General features: G+C 49.4%; 6 protein-coding genes across 6 annotated transcripts; 2 read left to right on the forward strand and 4 right to left on the reverse strand.

Moving 5' to 3' along the window:
- Positions 1-248: 248 nt before the first annotated feature.
- On the reverse strand, positions 249-1083 carry K444DRAFT_635265 (uncharacterized protein; the record flags this gene model as incomplete). The annotated part of the gene is made up of 2 exons (XM_024883838.1): positions 249-883; positions 969-1083. 2 exons carry the CDS (start codon positions 1081-1083, stop codon positions 249-251), a joined length of 750 nt encoding a protein of 249 aa, XP_024730367.1.
- A 3245-nt stretch (positions 1084-4328) lies between these two features.
- K444DRAFT_599282 (tryptophan synthase-like protein) lies at positions 4329-7023 on the reverse strand. The gene is made up of 6 exons (XM_024878563.1): positions 6912-7023; positions 6764-6851; positions 6645-6715; positions 6357-6589; positions 5372-6299; positions 4329-5322 (listed from the first exon to the last, which is right to left on the reverse strand). The coding sequence occupies exons 1-6, from the start codon at positions 6957-6959 to the stop codon at positions 4519-4521; spliced, it is 2172 nt and encodes a 723-aa protein (XP_024730368.1). The 5' UTR covers positions 6960-7023; the 3' UTR covers positions 4329-4518.
- A 147-nt stretch (positions 7024-7170) lies between these two features.
- Positions 7171-7964, forward strand: K444DRAFT_619012 (DUF1674-domain-containing protein). Its single transcript, XM_024881434.1, has one exon. It carries the CDS (start codon positions 7238-7240, stop codon positions 7733-7735), a length of 498 nt encoding a protein of 165 aa, XP_024730369.1. The 5' UTR covers positions 7171-7237; the 3' UTR covers positions 7736-7964.
- A 503-nt stretch (positions 7965-8467) lies between these two features.
- Positions 8468-9554, reverse strand: K444DRAFT_635270 (uncharacterized protein; the record flags this gene model as incomplete). The annotated part of the gene is made up of 4 exons (XM_024883839.1): positions 8468-8476; positions 8667-8741; positions 8881-9068; positions 9191-9554. 4 exons carry the CDS (start codon positions 9552-9554, stop codon positions 8468-8470), a joined length of 636 nt encoding a protein of 211 aa, XP_024730370.1.
- A 463-nt stretch (positions 9555-10017) lies between these two features.
- Positions 10018-11327, forward strand: K444DRAFT_635271 (uncharacterized protein; the record flags this gene model as incomplete). The annotated part of the gene is made up of 3 exons (XM_024883840.1): positions 10018-10083; positions 10137-10895; positions 10950-11327. 3 exons carry the CDS (start codon positions 10018-10020, stop codon positions 11325-11327), a joined length of 1203 nt encoding a protein of 400 aa, XP_024730371.1.
- Positions 11328-12683: 1356 nt separating this feature from the next.
- Positions 12684-16285, reverse strand: K444DRAFT_541465 (Rxt3-domain-containing protein; the record flags this gene model as incomplete). Its single annotated transcript, XM_024875798.1, has 2 exons — positions 12684-14187; positions 14241-16285. The coding sequence occupies 2 exons, from the start codon at positions 16283-16285 to the stop codon at positions 12684-12686; spliced, it is 3549 nt and encodes a 1182-aa protein (XP_024730372.1).
- Between the last annotated feature and the right edge of the window lie 112 nt (positions 16286-16397).

Here is a 16397-nt window from a genome sequence, read left to right on the forward strand (position 1 = left end):
TTGCTCCGTCGCCATCAACGAACTATTCGACCGCGCAAGTATGACTAACCCCATATTCGACGAGTTTCCCGAGTCTCACATTCGATTTGCTTGAAAAAAAGAAAGAATTGAGTTTTGAGATGCTTGAATTCCATGGTCTTAGATTTCTATCTACTAGCTGATAGTGTCCGACCAGTTTGTCCTCTATTCAGTACCACTGCCGTTCTTTGCTGAGAGATCTCAAGAGCCTTCAATACGTTCATTTATGTTCAGTAAAAGCGACGCTGGAACTCTCCCCTTGCCATACGCGTGACTCTCGGATCCTGCCACCATTTTGACATAGCTTGTACAGCAGGAGGTGTTGATCTCCCCAGTACGGACTCAGGAGCCTGCCACTTCAAAGCGTGCTCAAACGTCTCAACAAACATCCTGACACTATCCTCCTTAGTCGCTGGCACCCATTCTCTGCTGATCCTAGGCATGTCATCCAAGTGAGGTCTATCATACACCGCCCATTTTCCTGCAGGTTTAACCTTGAAATCGATGAGGATCAGTTCTTCGAGATCCGGGAACTCGTAGAAGAGGGAAGGGATGTAAGCGCCCCAGCTCCAGTCCAGGATCTCCCAGATCTTTGTATGCCATCGTCTATCGGAAGGTTTTCCGGCGTAATAGGTGATGTCTTTAATGTCAAGTTCCTGGATCCCGATGTGTTCAAGCGTGATAGATTTGACGGCTGAGGATCGCGTGGGCCTGAGTTCGCCACTGCTGAAAAGCTCGTAATGCCTTGTGAAGTGCTCGAAATGCTTCCAATCCGTGAATGAAATGGTGTCTGTCTCAAAGTCAAAGTCGAAAGAGAACTGCGTTCGCAACCCCGATATGACATTGCCAAATACGTCCCCTTCTTCTGTATCCGACCAAGTTGCTTTCTCCGTAATTCTTCAACTGGAGACGGATAACTCGTGGAGGAACCGCGAGTCTCCAGATCTCACGTTGGAGCTCTACTGGTAGCTTGGGGAAGCTGTGCAATTCTTCAACATCTGCAGGTTCGTGTTGACTTCTTGACTTGAGTTGATTGTTACTTTCTGTGGTAGAGGCCGAGTCCATGATGACTTTGTCGTAAAGCTGGTAGGTTTCTTGATGCTTCCGAGGGAGCGCGAGGACTGGCTCGGAAAGCCGCGGTGCTCATTTTAAACCCTCCAACTCAAATGCAAAGGCTGGTTAACTCAGACTTGGTTTTTGTGAATCACTGGTTTGATTAGAAAAAAAATGTACTTTCTGAGAGTCATCAAATGCGGACAGTGGTTGGCTAGCTCTCCCCAATCACCAGTAATAGAAAGAGTTCACTCCATATTCTGCACAGAATAACACCGCAATACTCAGAGTATCTTCTCAGTAAAAGCACTAAATTGTTGAATCTACTTTTGGATCACTCTATTGGTGATTTGAAACATCTCCCCTGGTGTCCCTCGTGATATTGTGCTGTTGATAACATTTGGCTAGTTACTATAGCTCCCTGTCACGCCTTTGTCATCCCTCTCTAACCGTAGGCGTTACGTTATTGAAGTAGACCATACGAGAAGTGAAAGTGAAAGGAGAAGGAAATTGAGGGATAGTATACGAATGAGAGTTGGTTAAAGAACTGGGGAGGTGTGAGAAAAGAGGGGGGGCGGCGACGGGAACGACTCAGCTTGTGGGCAAGCGAATTTGCTTTGTGACTGCAGAGAGAATTTTATTACACTACTCCTCCTAATGTTTTACATTCTCTAGCATTCTTGTTAATTGCACTGGGACGTGGGAGATATAGGAAAAGAGGACGTCATCGTTCCTATCTGGTTCGGGATGAGGAGCGACGGTATCGCCTCGCACTGTTCGATAAATAGAATCGAGATAGTTGAGACAAATTGACTTACTTACCCCGCACTTATTCTATTGCACATCGAACCATAAATCAGGCCACCTAGAACAACCATTTTGAATCAACGACAAGGGTCCTCATCTTCTTGACTTGTTTTCACCAAACAACCACACCAAACAAACAAATACCGGCAACTCATCATACTTCAAGATGGGCCAAGTTCTCAGCCTCTTTTCATCTCCAAACTTCATGGAAGACCCAATGAGCTTCCTTGGCTTCGAGATGGGTCAAACTACATCTCCAGCCCCTGGTCTCAATGCAGCAGCCATGCCATCCTCGACCCTCGAATCAAGATCTCTGAGCACGTTCATCTGTTTCCCGAAACTTCCGCCAGAGCTGCAGAGAAAGATTTGGAAGCTCACGGTGCAGCCAAAAATCATCACCCTCGACGTCGGAGACATCTACCAACAAGGTCCCAATGTTCGTCCAAAGACCGGCCTTTCACCTCATCCTATCCTCAGCGTCTGTAGCACCTCTCGAGAGGCCGCTTTGGAAATATACGGAGGAAAGCCCTATAGTTTCGTAACTGGCTGCTCCTGCGGTGATGAAGAGAATCACGAGACATGGTTCCGCCATTTCGATCTCTACATCAACCCTGCAGCGGACACCTTCTACTTCTCTGAACACAGGCATCTTGACCAATTCGCCCGATTTTGGCAAATCAGACGTGGAAATAGTCTCGAATGACACGTTGTTGTGCGCTCGCTCGTTGTCGACAATGTGAAGGCTGGGGCTTTGGATACTTACGACCTTGCTCGTTGGCAAAATGCAGATCTGGTGTGGATCAACAGAGACATTCACATCCTCGGAACAATGGCAATGTTGACGGCGCCCTTCGCAGAACTGGAAGAGTTCATTCTTGTTGGTTTTGAGGTTGTGGATACTGCTGCTGCTCAACAAATGAGGCTCGCTGCGGGAACTACACGCATTTCTGAGGAGAACATTGACATTTTTGTGGAGTGTCTCCAAGGGAAGTTGCTGATCTATCCGATGGAAGTTGAGGATGAAGTTGCGCAAGGTCCGCGAGGTTGCACATGGTCGAAGTGGTGGGAGGATCCAAAACTTGCACTCATGACGAAGGAAGAATTCGAGGCCCAGCGCCGTTGAAGGGAAATTTCGTATGAAAGTATTGGTATTTTTGGAGAAATCTTGGTTTTGGAGCATAATATGTAACTTGTGGGAGTGGTGGAAGCATCCAAAGGCCACTTTTATGACTGGGGCAGGGTTTCAGACCAGTTTTATGTTGAACAGAACAAGGTATGGAAGCTCTGGTGCTTACAAACTCATATGATGCGTGGAAATAGAATGACGGGAGAAGTGGAAGCATCCACAGGTTACTCTCACGATGGAGGGCAAATATCAGGCGAGGTTCTGTTGATCAGAACTTCATATGAGAGCTTTATGACTCTTCACGGATTGGCTGGCACCAAAACGAAATGCAAAATCATGAAATCTGCCTTTGGGACCCTACGAGTGTGACATTATACAGAAGGAGTTGGAAAAACTTCTCTGGAAGGTGAAAGCACATCAAAGAAAATTTGTTTATGCCTGATAAATTAAGGCACCCCTCCCCCCTTTCTTTGGATCCAGAAAGGTAAATAAAGGGTAAAAGCGGCGATAATGCGATATCGGCAGAGTCTCGATACCAGGCAGTGCCAATATCTTCTCCGCACAAATAAATCCTCCAAATTCGATCTTCTTAACACAGCAACCCTCAAAAGAAAGATTGCTGCTCCACATCACGTCAATTCAAGTGTAAGCACACCTCGTTTTGCACCTTTGAATATCAACTAAGAATTCTTCTCCAGGTACCGCAATGGGATCTTGCTTGACAAAAAACTCCAACATGGACGATGGCAACAGTGACTCCACGTGTCATCAAAATGTCAGCCGTCAAGACACTGAACTTGGCCGCACCTCTGGATCGGACAATCGGGGCAGTACAAGCACAAGCGACAATACCTTGGTTGAGACACAATCTCAAGGCCAGAGTGACGGCTTGGAGCCCTCTGGAATGACGCCAAACATGTCCAATTCTGAGGAAACTCGTACCGGTAACCTTGCCACTCGCACCGCTACCACCAATCAACCTTCTCTACCTCGTCCAGTGCAAGCCTTTCAGACGAAATCCGGTACACGCTCTTCAATCTACGGACCATTCAATCCGCCATCCAGCTCAAACACTCGATTCCTTCACTGTTCCTGTCCTGGTGCCCCTACACCCGTTCCAGGCACTTGCTCTACAGCTGGTTCAAACTCAGGAGATGTTGCTGATGAGTTTTGAGGCGGTCAAAGAGAGGAGGAATGAAACGAAGGGATATGGAAGAATGGCGGTTGAATGAATGAAGCGAATATGGGATAGCGGATGGATGGATCATCGCGGTCAAAAGGGCTAAATGTATCTCAGCAGACAAGAAGAAACGTGAAAAGCTTCCCTTCCTCCATCCCTGCTCTAAATCATATGCAAAAAAGCCAAGGTAGACTGAGATACTCAGAGAAAAGGTTAAGGTCCATGGCATCGTGAAACTTTTGATTTCTCTACCAGTTATCCCTAATTCAAGTGACATAAACATCACCAAGCGTCAAGACTCCCCCTACCAACCTCAAGAAAGCAGTCGGAGGAGCTAAAACCTCAAATCCCAACCGATCTTCGGTCCTAGAATGGGCAACTCGTCAGCCACACTCTGGACATCCTTATCCCCACGTCCACTCAAACAAATCACAACATCCTGCCCCTTCTCCATCGTCTTCGCTAGCTCCAAGGCACCATACACCGCATGCGCAGTCTCCAATGCAGGGATAATGCCTTCAAGCTGACTGATAAGTCTGAAGCCGATGAATGCTTCAGCATCGGTAGCAGCAATGAACTTTGCGCGCTCATTGTCTTTCCAGGAGGAGAGTTCGGGACCGACGCCAGGGTAGTCGAGCCCAGCGGATACGGAGTGTGTGTCTTGGATTTGGCCGTGCTTGTCTTGGAGGACGTAGGTGCGGACACCATGCAACACACCTTTGGTGCCGCCAGAAAGGGTAGCACTGTGGCGTTGAGTATCAATGCCATCACCGCCGGCTTCAACGCCGAGGAGCTTGACGGAGGGGTCTTTGGAGAAGGGATAGAACATGCCGACTGCGTTACTACCGCCTCCTACGCAAGCTACAACCGCATCGGGGAGTTTTCCGCGCTTCTCGAGCATCTGGGCACGGGTCTCGTCACCGATGACAGATTGGAAAGTTCGGACGATTGTTGGGAAGGGGTGAGGGCCGATGGCTGAGCCGATGATGTAGTGTGTTGTGTCGAGCTTGACAACCCAGGCACGCAAGGCTTCGTTGACAGCGTCACGGAGGGTGCGGGAACCAGCATCTACGGCGATGACTTGGGCGCCGAGGAGTTTGATGCGGAAGACGTTGAGGGCTTGACGTCTTACATCCTCCTAGAAGGTTGTTAGTATCGAGAGATGGAAAGCGGAATTCATGACTCACAGCTCCCATGTAGATTGTGCACTTCATGCCGAACTTGGCGCAGACAGTTGCGGTTGCTACGCCATGTTGTCCAGCTCCTGTCTCAGCAATTATCTCAGTCTTCCCCAATCTTCTTGCAAGCAGAATTTGGCCCAGAGCGTTGTTGATCTTGTGACTTCCAGTATGGTTCAGATCTTCTCTCTTCAACCAGATGTTAGCTCCCCCAGCATGCTCGGTCAACCGCTCAGCAAGATGCAGTTGGCCGGGTCGTCCCATCCAGGGGTAATATGTTCTATACTCCTCCCAGAATGCAGGATCATCCTTGATCTTGTTAAAGCCCTCCTCGAGCTCCGATAAACAGTCCATTAGTGACTCAGGAACATATTGACCACCGAATTCTCCAAAACGGGCCGGGACAGTAGTTGGGTCAACTGGGCCGTCTGTGTTGAGAGCTTCAATCTGGTCGACTAGGCCAGGTTCTGATCCGTGATCACGAATGATCCTGTCCACATGAACATTCTTTCCATCTGGCTGAGCAGCCTCATGCATACTCTCAACAATGCCAACCTCTCCTGTGAGGCCGCCATTGGGAGCACCTCTTCGGCCACCGACCTTTGCACAGTAGTCCTCAACAGCTTTGGCTCCTTGACCAGGAGCTGCCTCGGCCAAAGTGGTGATAATTTGACTTCCAATAACCACACCATCAGCAATTTTGGAAACACTTAAGAAATGCTCTCTTGTGCTAACTCCAAAGCCAAGAGCAACTGGTTTATCACCTGAGTATTCTTTGACTCGCTTCAGAAGGTCAGGGAGTCCGGAATTCAGTGTTCCAGTAGCACCAGTGACACCCATTCTCGAGACGACGTATATGAAGGAGTCGGCAAGCTTGCAGAGAAGCTTCCTTCGAGATTCGGAAGTAGCAGGGGCAATTAGGGGAACGTATGAGAGGCTATGCAATCCTCAATTAGCAATTGACCATTGGACCAAATATTTTGGCATGACTCACCCTCCCTTGGTACAGAAATTCCGGAATGTCACTGCTTCCTCAGGAGGTAGATCAACGACAATGAAGCCATTGACACCTGCCTCTTTGCAGTCCTTCAAAAGCCTCTCTTCTCCATAGCTGAGAATCGGGTTGTAGTACCCCATGAACAGGACTGGAACTTTCAATCCTTTCTTTCGTGCCTCTCGTACCATTTCGAGCGTGGATGAGACCGTGACGCCGTTTTTGAGGGCTTGCTGTGTAAATTGTAAGCAACTAAGCATATGGCCAATTGATAAATATGGCACAAACAGTATTTGACTTCTGAATCGTAGGGCCGTCTGCAATTGGGTCCGTAAATGGGAGACCGAGCTCAATGACATCTACAAATAGTCAGATATGCCTCAGCAGATATCAATTGGCTTTCATGCCTGAGCCACCAGCTTCCATGCCCAGCAGAATGCCCACAGTCTCCTCAGGCGTCGGATATCCAGCCGTAAAGTAAGTTACAAGAGCTGGCTGCAAACCGTCAGCTTCGTTCTGGTATTGTCATTTGCCATTGAGTTCTCAAAGACTTACTCTTCCCTCCTTTTTGCATTGCGCAAAGGCTTTCTTTAGTCCCTCCATGATTGAAAGTTGTTTCGGGGTGGGATTTGTGTTAATTGAAAGAAGAAGGGAGAGTGGGACGTTGTGTAGGTAGTTGAGTGAGTCAGTGATATTTTTGATGTTTATCCGTCGCCCCTCCAGCCAAATCGGGCAATGCCGCCCGGCAGAACCAGCATCCTTGCTGCATTTCGCCCGACGTCGCTGCTCGCCACTTCGACCATCACTACCATCTTAACAGCCTCACAATCTCTCATTACCCCCAGAGTTTCACAAAAGCCTCATTAAGCGCCTTAAGAATGATGGCGCGACTTCTACCGCCAAAGTTCCTCCTTCCATCTCGCAGATTCTTTACTTATTCTGCGAGAAGAACAGCATTCTCAACAGGCCCCGCACCACCTCGTCTCCCTCCGAAGGAACAAGAAGAATTCGAGCGTCTGCAACGAGCTTCAACCGGTGCATTTAGCACACCAAAGCCAATCGTCACACCCAATCCTGCTTTAGAATCTACACCGTCCTCATCATCTCGACCTCGGCCTCAAATCAATCAACCCCCAGCATCATCATCGAACATAGAGAAGGCGGATATCGAAGTAGAAGCAGTCAATGCGAGAGTAGCAGCTACTGGGAAAGGAGAGGAATTACATCCTGATATTAGAAGAGGAGCGAAACCTGAGTTTGAAGGCGACAGGAATCCGAAGACGGGCGAGATTGGAGGGCCGAAGAATGAGCCGCTGCGGTGGGGGAGTACGGGGGAGAGGGGGGATTGGAGTTATAATGGGCGAGTGACGGACTTTTGATTTGGAGGTGAGGGGAATGATTGTAAGATTATGGGAATGTCATGAATACTTGCATAAACTTTGTTGTGTTGCTTCTGTTTTGCCGATGCAGTGAACCGAATCTGGAGTTGGGAGTGATGAGAAGCCCAACTTTTGCTGAATAACCCTATGTGATTTGGGAGATGTCTAAATTGCCAACGGTTTCAAAATTCTGGTATCTGGTGATTCCTCCTCGCTGTGGATATTCCCTTGGCAGTGGATACTTTGGAATTGCCGCCAAACACGGCGATATCAAGAAATAGCCTTGGGTACGTGATTGTACAGAAAAGGTAAAGGAGCTGAGGGGTGGATAGAGAGGTTTCCTCGTGTCCGATTTCAAATCACAAAAAATAATTTTGAACTCGTGCTACGCAATGAGCATCTTGAGAGAGTAGATGGGCAGACTGGTCAAACTCATTAATGGCACTTTCCTTGTCCTGTGTGAGATGGTTTATCCATCCACGAGCGATTTTTTTGGGTCAGAAATCAAGTCAGGGACATTTTGCGGCAGCTCTAGTTGATTACGATCAAGATCTGAGCAGGCACGAAGTCTAGTCGCTTGAATAATATTGTTAGGTATGCTTTACGAAGCAGTTACCAACTCCAATTCACGTTAGGCATGCTTTACGAAGCAGTTACCAAGCTCCAATTCCCATCAGGTACGCCTTACGAGGCATACCCAACAGCAAATCAAAACAGTAGAACGAAACGTCATCACCATACCTGTATCAAAAGTACAGCCATTGTGATCCCCACCAAGAAACTAGAAGCAAAATTCGAAGCGCCAGCAAAATGAAAAACGATAGAAACGACGAAGCAGGTGAAGATGGCTAGTATTAACAAGTGGCGTGTATAACTAGAAGGATCGTCAGTAACCTATTCTTTGGTCTAGCCATCTGAGAATGCAACTCACTCTCTCATGCTGCCGGTATTGAGAATCCCGTAGCAAATCATCATTCCCGATGTTGAGAACCAAGTAAACAGTGTTCTAGGAAAACATTAGTCTTGCAATCGTGGTTATGGAAAGGAGATGGTACATACCCCGCGACGAAGGATGATTTCGGAGAAGTGGGGTCGTTCATGAGCAAGACGTATCCTAGAGCTGCCGTTATGTTGAGGATGCATACCACCGTGGCCAACCCTGGAAATAATTTCTCGAAAAAGAAGGGTCGAATCCGGCGCCACGAAATTGAGGATTGTCTAGGTGTGTTGTCCAGTTCTTCTTCGTCAAATCCTTCTCCATTTTGCTCCCTTCCACTGCGTCCAAAGTCATGCTGTTCCACTGCAGCCTGACAGGGTGTTACAACTGTTGAATCTTGACATCGTTAGTTTGGGGCCCTCGCAGCTTCTTGGTTCTGAAAATCGGAGCAATGGGATGCGAGACAAGCTGGACTTCATGTATTGGGCACCCTGAAGAATAGGAAATTTGTTACGCACGTGTCTGTAGAGGAAAACCGACTCCTCCGTTTCCTGCTCCGTCACTGAGCCGATCTCCCCATCTCTCCCCAACTTGAATGGCGTTGGATTCGGGAGGAGGCTCGCTGCCTTGCCCCGAACTCGATGCCATCTTGGCAATTGAGCCTTCCTCCCTTCTGACACCACGGTAAACGAGAAGTATGAGAAGTTGTAATACAGTTCTTGGGTAATTGATACGATATATTTCTGAATCGAAGTTGCTTGAGATAATGAATAGATCAGGAGCAGTTTTCTCGAGGATTGGAATGAAGCTATGTTCCTGGAAGCACGCTAACCGCCCACAGCTCAAGAGATTCAGAACACTGGCATTTAAAAAGGGATACATGCTAAGTAGCGGTGTATGAACTGACGAATCGAGAGACGATGAAAGGTGCCAGCACATACACGGGTTGTTCCTGTTCCTCGCTGAGCTGAGTTTTATACGCCCGATTTCTGTGCGGTGGCTTTGCGCTGCCTCCTCTTGAGGGAAGATCTAGCCTCGTAGTCGTGCATCTGGTGCCCCCGCTGCATACACACATGGTGGAAAGACAGCCTTGCTGATTCTTGTTCCTCAAACTTTTTCGTGATAACATCATTCAATTGCTTCCACCTACTTTCGGTTGGGCAACACCAACCTTCACCAGGAAACTCGAATCGTCTCCTTGATAATGAGACTAGCACCAATAATTGGTGTTGTAGCAGCGCTCTGCTTTTTTGAGCAAGCAACTCCCAATAAGCATTATCACTGGCATAAGAAACATCCAGATCCGCCCCAGTCCGATGACAAGACTCAGTCTGCTGGTACTGCTATGCCAGCATCTCCTACCTCCGATGTCCGGGGCAAAGTGTTTGACAAATTTACTCAAATCCGGCATGTAGGTTAAGCCTGCCTCAGATTCAGATACCAATTTCTAATCATGGAGTTCAGAGCCACGACAATTACCACCGGTCTGAACTTGCAGGGACACAGACTCTGTGTGGAAGGAATGATGGTAGAGAGAGGACAGAAGACATGCTTCGAAGCGAAGACAGTAATATGAACGGGGCAGAAATAGTCTTGAAAGACCGTCATATGAGTTTGATTGCTATTGGAGGTGCCATCGGCACGGGCATCTTTCTCTCAACCCACCCCGCACTCGAAGCTGGGCCGCCCATATCGCTGTTGGCTAGATACTGTCTAGTAGGGGCGGCATTGTGGTTCGTGGTACGTTGTTTTGGAGAAACGGCAGCACTTTTTCTGATGGAATACCCGATATTGTTCATTGATGGTGGATGGGGCGAAGCCCTCGGTCGAGGGCTTCCCAAGTTCTGGGCCTCGCCCATAGCTGCGTTCATTTTCTTGGGGGGGTTCTTCGAGGAAAGATGGTTCTCGTCCACGATTAAACTAGTTTGGATTCTGCCGTGGCTCGTTCTCTCTCCACTTCTTGGAAGAGTTTCGGCGAAAATCTTGAGGACGGTGGATGTTTGCATCCATACCTTCAAGCGAACATTTTTTGAGTATCTACCTGTGAGTAGATTACCACGATCAAGATCACCAGTTGGGCAGGCACTCTTCATGAGCATTCTCTTCGGCACGTCGCCCGTGGCCGCGACTTCCTTGGGAACCGGCATGCATCAATCCGCGGCAATGACACACTGCTCATCAATATTCAAGGCCCTGTACCTCGAATCTCACAAAGTAACAAAGGTACGTTCCTCCTTCCCTCCCTTCTCCCAAACAAACTGACCCAATATCCTGTAGCTCTTCACATCTCCTCAACCGCCATTTCCTCGCTCCATCCCGGCACCCACCCTCCTCTTGGTCACCCTGCTGGTGACAACAATCCTCGTCTTGCTGTACACGTTTCTCCGCACCAAGCCTTACACCCAAAAATGCCTCCTTGCCGGCCTCTTCTTTTCCATGCTCTGGGGCACGGCCTTCGCAGTCGATGTACCAGATTTCGTGTTCCGACATCTGTTTTTCGGCGTTAATTTTGCGCTGCTTGGGAGTATGTGGTTTCGGTTTTTGCATACTGGTGATATGGTTGATCAGGTTGTGGAGGAGAAGCAGGGGGAGGATGTGGAGTCGGGAAAAGGAAATGATTTTGGTGCTGTCGAGAAAAGGAAGTGTCTGGTCTGATGGGCCATTGGAAGTGCGAGGGCTGTCCACAGGATACACTTCCCAGGCGGTGTGAATGTTGAGTTAGCGGAGGAAGATTGTCTGGGGCTGGTTGATGAGATAGTGGGGTTTCTTTGGAACGATTTAGTGAAGATTCTTGTATGGTGTTGAACTCGTCATTCTGGTTTTTGTTAATCTCGAACGATTTTCATTCTCACAGCGATAAAGTGTCCCAAGCGTAAAACCGTGATTGGCCTGTGACCCGCTTCCAGTATGCCACGAGCGACAATTCTACCTCACCTGAAAGTACAGACGCAACCAGGTACTTTTCCTGAGCCCTCATGGTGTGGATTTGATTGCTTAAAACGCGGCCAGGTCTTGTGCTCCAACCTCCCCAAGATGGTCCTTCACAAATGGACAGGTCCGATGGGAAACAACCCAATGAGTCCAGCTTGGCCCTAGCCCGCGCCTCCAGGTCTTCGGGGAGTGCTTCCTTCTGCTTTCTGCAGACTTCAGAATTGCAAGATAACATGGACAAGTTTGAAGCTTTGCAGAAGGGTATGGCGTCCGTCCAGGACTCACTAAATATCCCAGTTTCAGTTCATGTGAAACCTCATTCAATGTCAGATTTCAACAAATTCCCCCAAATGAGCAAATTCAAACTCCCATCCCCTGACAAAACAATCCAGGCGGGCTTTCTCACACTGCACTGGTCCCCGACTTTCATCCAGGACTCACTAGGTGGTCCCCGAATCGATTTATCATCTCACTCGATGCCCTATCACGTCCCCTCAAAAACCGGAACATCTACTCACCAATGCACGCAATAATTGCAACACCACCACCACCACCACCGAAAAGCCACGAAATCGTCATCCTACCTGCTCTCTTGACACCATCATCCTTCATTTCAGCTCAAGCATTGCATCCCCTCGGGCCTTGTCCACTCTCACTCTCACTCATATCGCGCGAGCATCACTCGACGCAAACGTATAAACACCCCGCTCTCATCTCATACCCGGTGGCCCACAGCTGTACTGCGACATCTGAGGACAGACATTCAAAACGAATGTTGGGGAGAAACAGTCTCGTTTCCCTAGCTCCCTTACAGCAACTGCCCCCCCCTAATCGGAAATCCAAACTAAACACAACAAAATCAACAATCCTCGCACTCGCGAGCCTCTCATGTCACGGGCAATCACATTTGCGAACCGATGGAAGTCAACTCAGATGAAGTAATATGTTGAGATAGCCACGCCAGACACCACTCAGCTCGCTTCGAAATGCAGCTATACTAAACTCATATATACAAAGGCTATACCCAAGAAGCATACGCCTATCTCATCTCCTCTTTGATTTGAGGACTATTTTCATACACTACATCGTAGCGTCCATATCCGTATCCTCCTCACTTTCACGCTCCCTCTCCCCATTTCCCTCTTGTCGCTTAAGCTCTCCGCTCTGAGCAGGAGGTTCTGACTGCGGATGTACAGGCGAAATAGGCGACGGTGTTGGCGCTTGGATTTCTGCTCGCTTCGGGGTGACAGGTTGGCCCATGGCTTCGGACGAATTCGCGTTCGCGATCATGAGTTCTGTCACTCTTGAGATTCGCCTGGACTGTTCTTGCCGTACATCCCGCTCCTGGGTTTGTTCTGGTTCTTGTGGTTCAGGTTCTTGTGCCGCTTCGACGGTTTCCACAACCCCGGATGGTGCGGGTACAGCTGACGGTAGAGTGCCATTTGGCTCTTCCATAGAAGAGATTGCTTCGGAGCCAGGCGGTTCCTTTTTGTGAACAGCATTCGGCTTCTTCCACCAGCTCCCCATGCCAACGCCTCTGATCTCACCCCTCCTTTCCTCCGGTCTGTCTCCACCCCTTTCGAAGCTCTCCTCGAATTGCGGTTTCCCAGATCCATTACCATTGAGCACTAACTCCTCCAGCGTCTTCGCAGCTTCCAAGTCGGCCTCTCGCTGCTCCTGCGCCAATAGCTCTCTCCTATCATGCACACTCCTTCCCTCAACCCCATTGATGCCATCAACCCACTGAATACTCTGTATCATGAAGCTCAACCCATCATGCATGCTATGATACCCATCATATTTTCCGCCCCATTCCCTGCTTCTGATGCCGAATCTCGTAACACTGCTATACTTATCCAACAAAGGCAGTATCAAAATGTTGACATTCAAATCTCGATTCTTGGGAACGTCAGCAGGACCAGAAGGAGGCGGCTTCGTCCAAATTTCGTCCAGTGATCGGAAGACGTGAATGGTTCCGTCGTCAGTGACTTCAAGGCCAAGAAGGTTTTCATCGACTCCTGCCGGCCATGCACCTTTGAACCAACCTTGGTGGATGCAAGCGGCAATGATGTCAGAGTCGTCGGTGTAGATGTCTGTTCCCCAGACGGCTCTCCTGATGGTAATCTCTTCTCTGCTTTTATGGTCGAGGTAAGCGCGCATGACTTTGACAGTAAATGTACAGTTCTCATTTCCTTCGAATCGGGGGAGTGGCTGAGGTGTGCTGGCAAAGCCGCGGCTGGTGGAGAAATCGCGTTTTGGGGCTAAAGGATCAGGTTTCAGAGAGGAGTGGTAGTATGCATGACCTAAGTGTTTGCGAGGAAGATCTGCAACAGAATCCAACACCGCTTGGTTGCGAATCGTGACTTTCTGGAGAGGAATGATATTATTGACCTTAGTGGGAGGAGGAGTCTTCGCTGCAGCAGTGTGAGGCTGGTGTTTGACAATGTGGTGATGATGAGTTGCACCTAGATCCCGGCCTGGTGGGGAGGGAATATTGGACCCTCTAGTACTCTTAAAGGGTGTCAGATTTGATTGTGATGGTGATGAGGTAGTGTCAACCGGTTCAGCGCGGTGGTGGTGGTGGCTCAATCGAAGCGATGTTAGCGACGTACAATGGATTAAACACTGACAACTTACTGATGATTATGAGGAAGGTGGTGGTGGTGACTATTAGTCTTGGGGCGCTTTGCTCTTCCACTCGGGGTCTGCCTTCCAGTACTGCTCTCGTCATCACCTCCTTCCTCTTTCAGCTTTCTTCTCCTGCCATTATTTGATGCCGTTCGAGAGATTCTCTGCCCATTCTCAAGAGGTGATTCCTGAAGATTTTCTAAATCTTCCCTACGCAGCTGTCCCGAGTTCGAAAATGGTAATCCTGGGGGCCCTGCACTCAGTGGACTTGGAGCACCCATAGCTCCGGATCCACCAAGACCGCCAAATATCTTACCAAATTCGTTCGCAATGGCCGGATCCCCCCCTGGAGCATTGAACTGACTTTGTGCGCCCTGGACAGCTTGAGGAAGAGGCGAGCGATTGCCCGTCCGGTTGATTCCTTGGACACCAAGATACCGTTGTTGCTGCATCTGCGGAGGCTCCTCACCTTTCCTTGGAGATTCGTGGGATTGGTAGGGTCCACTTTGGGGAGGTCCACCATACATTGGCCTTTGTTCTTGTTGAGCATACCTTGGTCGCTCTTGCATGGCCGCTTCATATTGTGTAGCTGGGGTGGATTCATGCTTTATAGGCACTGAACTGGGTTGGGGCGCTGGGCCGTATCTGGCTTCGTTGGAAGCGTATGCAGAATGTCCTCCATACTGAGGTGCTGTCGTAGCTGGGTAGTAGCCATTTGAGGCTTGCGGGGGTACCCGTTCAGGAGGTGGCTGTTCATAAGCTGGTCGAGGTGGAGGTGCAGGCTCATAGCTTTGTCTCATCCACGGCTGCTCTCGGGCTTCGGGCGGTCGATTGTAGCCAGGTTGTGGGTTTCTTTGTGCCATTTGGAGGGCGTACTCTCGTTCTCGATCTCGTTGCTCAAGCTCAAGTCGTTCCCGTTCCCTGTCTCTCTCCCTTTCCAACCTTTCTCGTTCTCGTTCCCGCAGTTCTCTCCCCCTTTGCATCAAGATCTCTCTCTCCCGTTCCCGCTCTCTTTCCTGTCTGTCTCTATCATAGCCGTATGAATTATGCCTCTCCTCATATGCAGGTCTGCCATATGCCGTCTCTCTCGGGGGGTCCGGTCGTGAGGCGGTATCCACCCTTCTCCCAAACAAACTCTCATTGTGTATTGGCGGACGAGGATCAGATATTCGAGGCGGTGGAGGAGGGTTAAAACCGCTAGGTTGACTGTTCGGCCGTGGTGGAATTGAAGTACTGGGGACGTTTGGATTGGGTACTCGAATTGGCTCACGGCGTTCTTCAGGGGCAGCGACGCGTTGCGCATAAGACTGCTGAGGAGTTCCAAAACGTCGTGCTTCAGGGGTCCCATAATGCCCAAGGCCAGCTGGAGAGCCTGCAGAGTTTGCTCGATGATCGCGTGTCTCGTATTGCCGTTGGTGTTCAGGAGTTTGGGGCCGACGAAAGGGAGCGTATTCAGGACCAGCGGTTGTCATCCGCGGCGATGCATGGGTGGTACCAAACATTGAACTTGGAGGAGCCGATGTTGCAACTGGGGAAGCGTAATGTGCTTGTGAGATAGGTGGTTCCCGCGAACCAGGGGAAGGCCCTCCAAGTATGGAAGAAATTGACATGTTACCACTTGGAGGTCGTCCTAAAGAAGGCAAGGATGGCAATTCACGACCAGATGAATAAGTACTAGGCGGTCCCACGGACGCTGGAGGAGGTCGTGGAGGCCCATAGTGATGTGTGGCCTGGGGAGCTTGCTGTTGGGGAGAAGATGGAGGAGGCATGTTTCTATTCACAGGGGTTCCATGACCAACAGAGGATGAGCTCTGATGTCTCGAATGACTTTGTCCAGACATCGGAGGCCCTTCTTGCCCATAACTTCTCGGCGGATTATAATATGGAGGATCCGAAGGTCTTCGTTGGTGATCGGTATATGCAGGAGCCGCTGGAGGAGGATGCGATGATGAAGGGTATTGTGGTTGATTCGATGAAGGCGGAAAGGGAGTGCGTCCATAAGGAGATGTAGTATTCCGTGAGGAAAAGGGATGTTGCGGTTGTCTTGGATCCATGATGTATTTGATTCTGCAGTGGTGTGTCGAGACGCTCTTGTATTGTTTAGAGGAGAAAGCTCCTCTTCGAGCTGCGTGATGGCTGTGACCTCAGTTCCTAGCTATCTCCTCG

The sequence above is a fragment of the Hyaloscypha bicolor genome (genome assembly GCF_002865645.1).
Source record: "Hyaloscypha bicolor E unplaced genomic scaffold K444scaffold_142, whole genome shotgun sequence".
In the NCBI taxonomy this organism is placed as follows: domain Eukaryota; kingdom Fungi; phylum Ascomycota; class Leotiomycetes; order Helotiales; family Hyaloscyphaceae; genus Hyaloscypha; species Hyaloscypha bicolor.

What these genes read in the sequence shown, in the direction of transcription:
- K444DRAFT_619012 (XM_024881434.1), top strand. Translation starts at nt 7,238, where the DNA reads ATGGCGCGACTTCTACCGCCAAAGTTCCTCCTTCCATCTCGCAGATTC.
- K444DRAFT_599282 (XM_024878563.1), bottom strand. Translation starts at nt 6,959, where the DNA reads ATGGAGGGACTAAAGAAAGCCTTTGCGCAATGCAAAAAGGAGGGAAGA. An exon ending in AATGCAAAAAGGAGGGAAGA is followed by an intron (nt 6,852 to 6,911) that starts GTAAGTCTTTGA and finishes GACGGTTTGCAG; the next exon opens with CCAGCTCTTGTAACTTACTT. An exon ending in CGATTCAGAAGTCAAATACT is followed by an intron (nt 6,590 to 6,644) that starts GTTTGTGCCATA and finishes CAATTTACACAG; the next exon opens with CAAGCCCTCAAAAACGGCGT.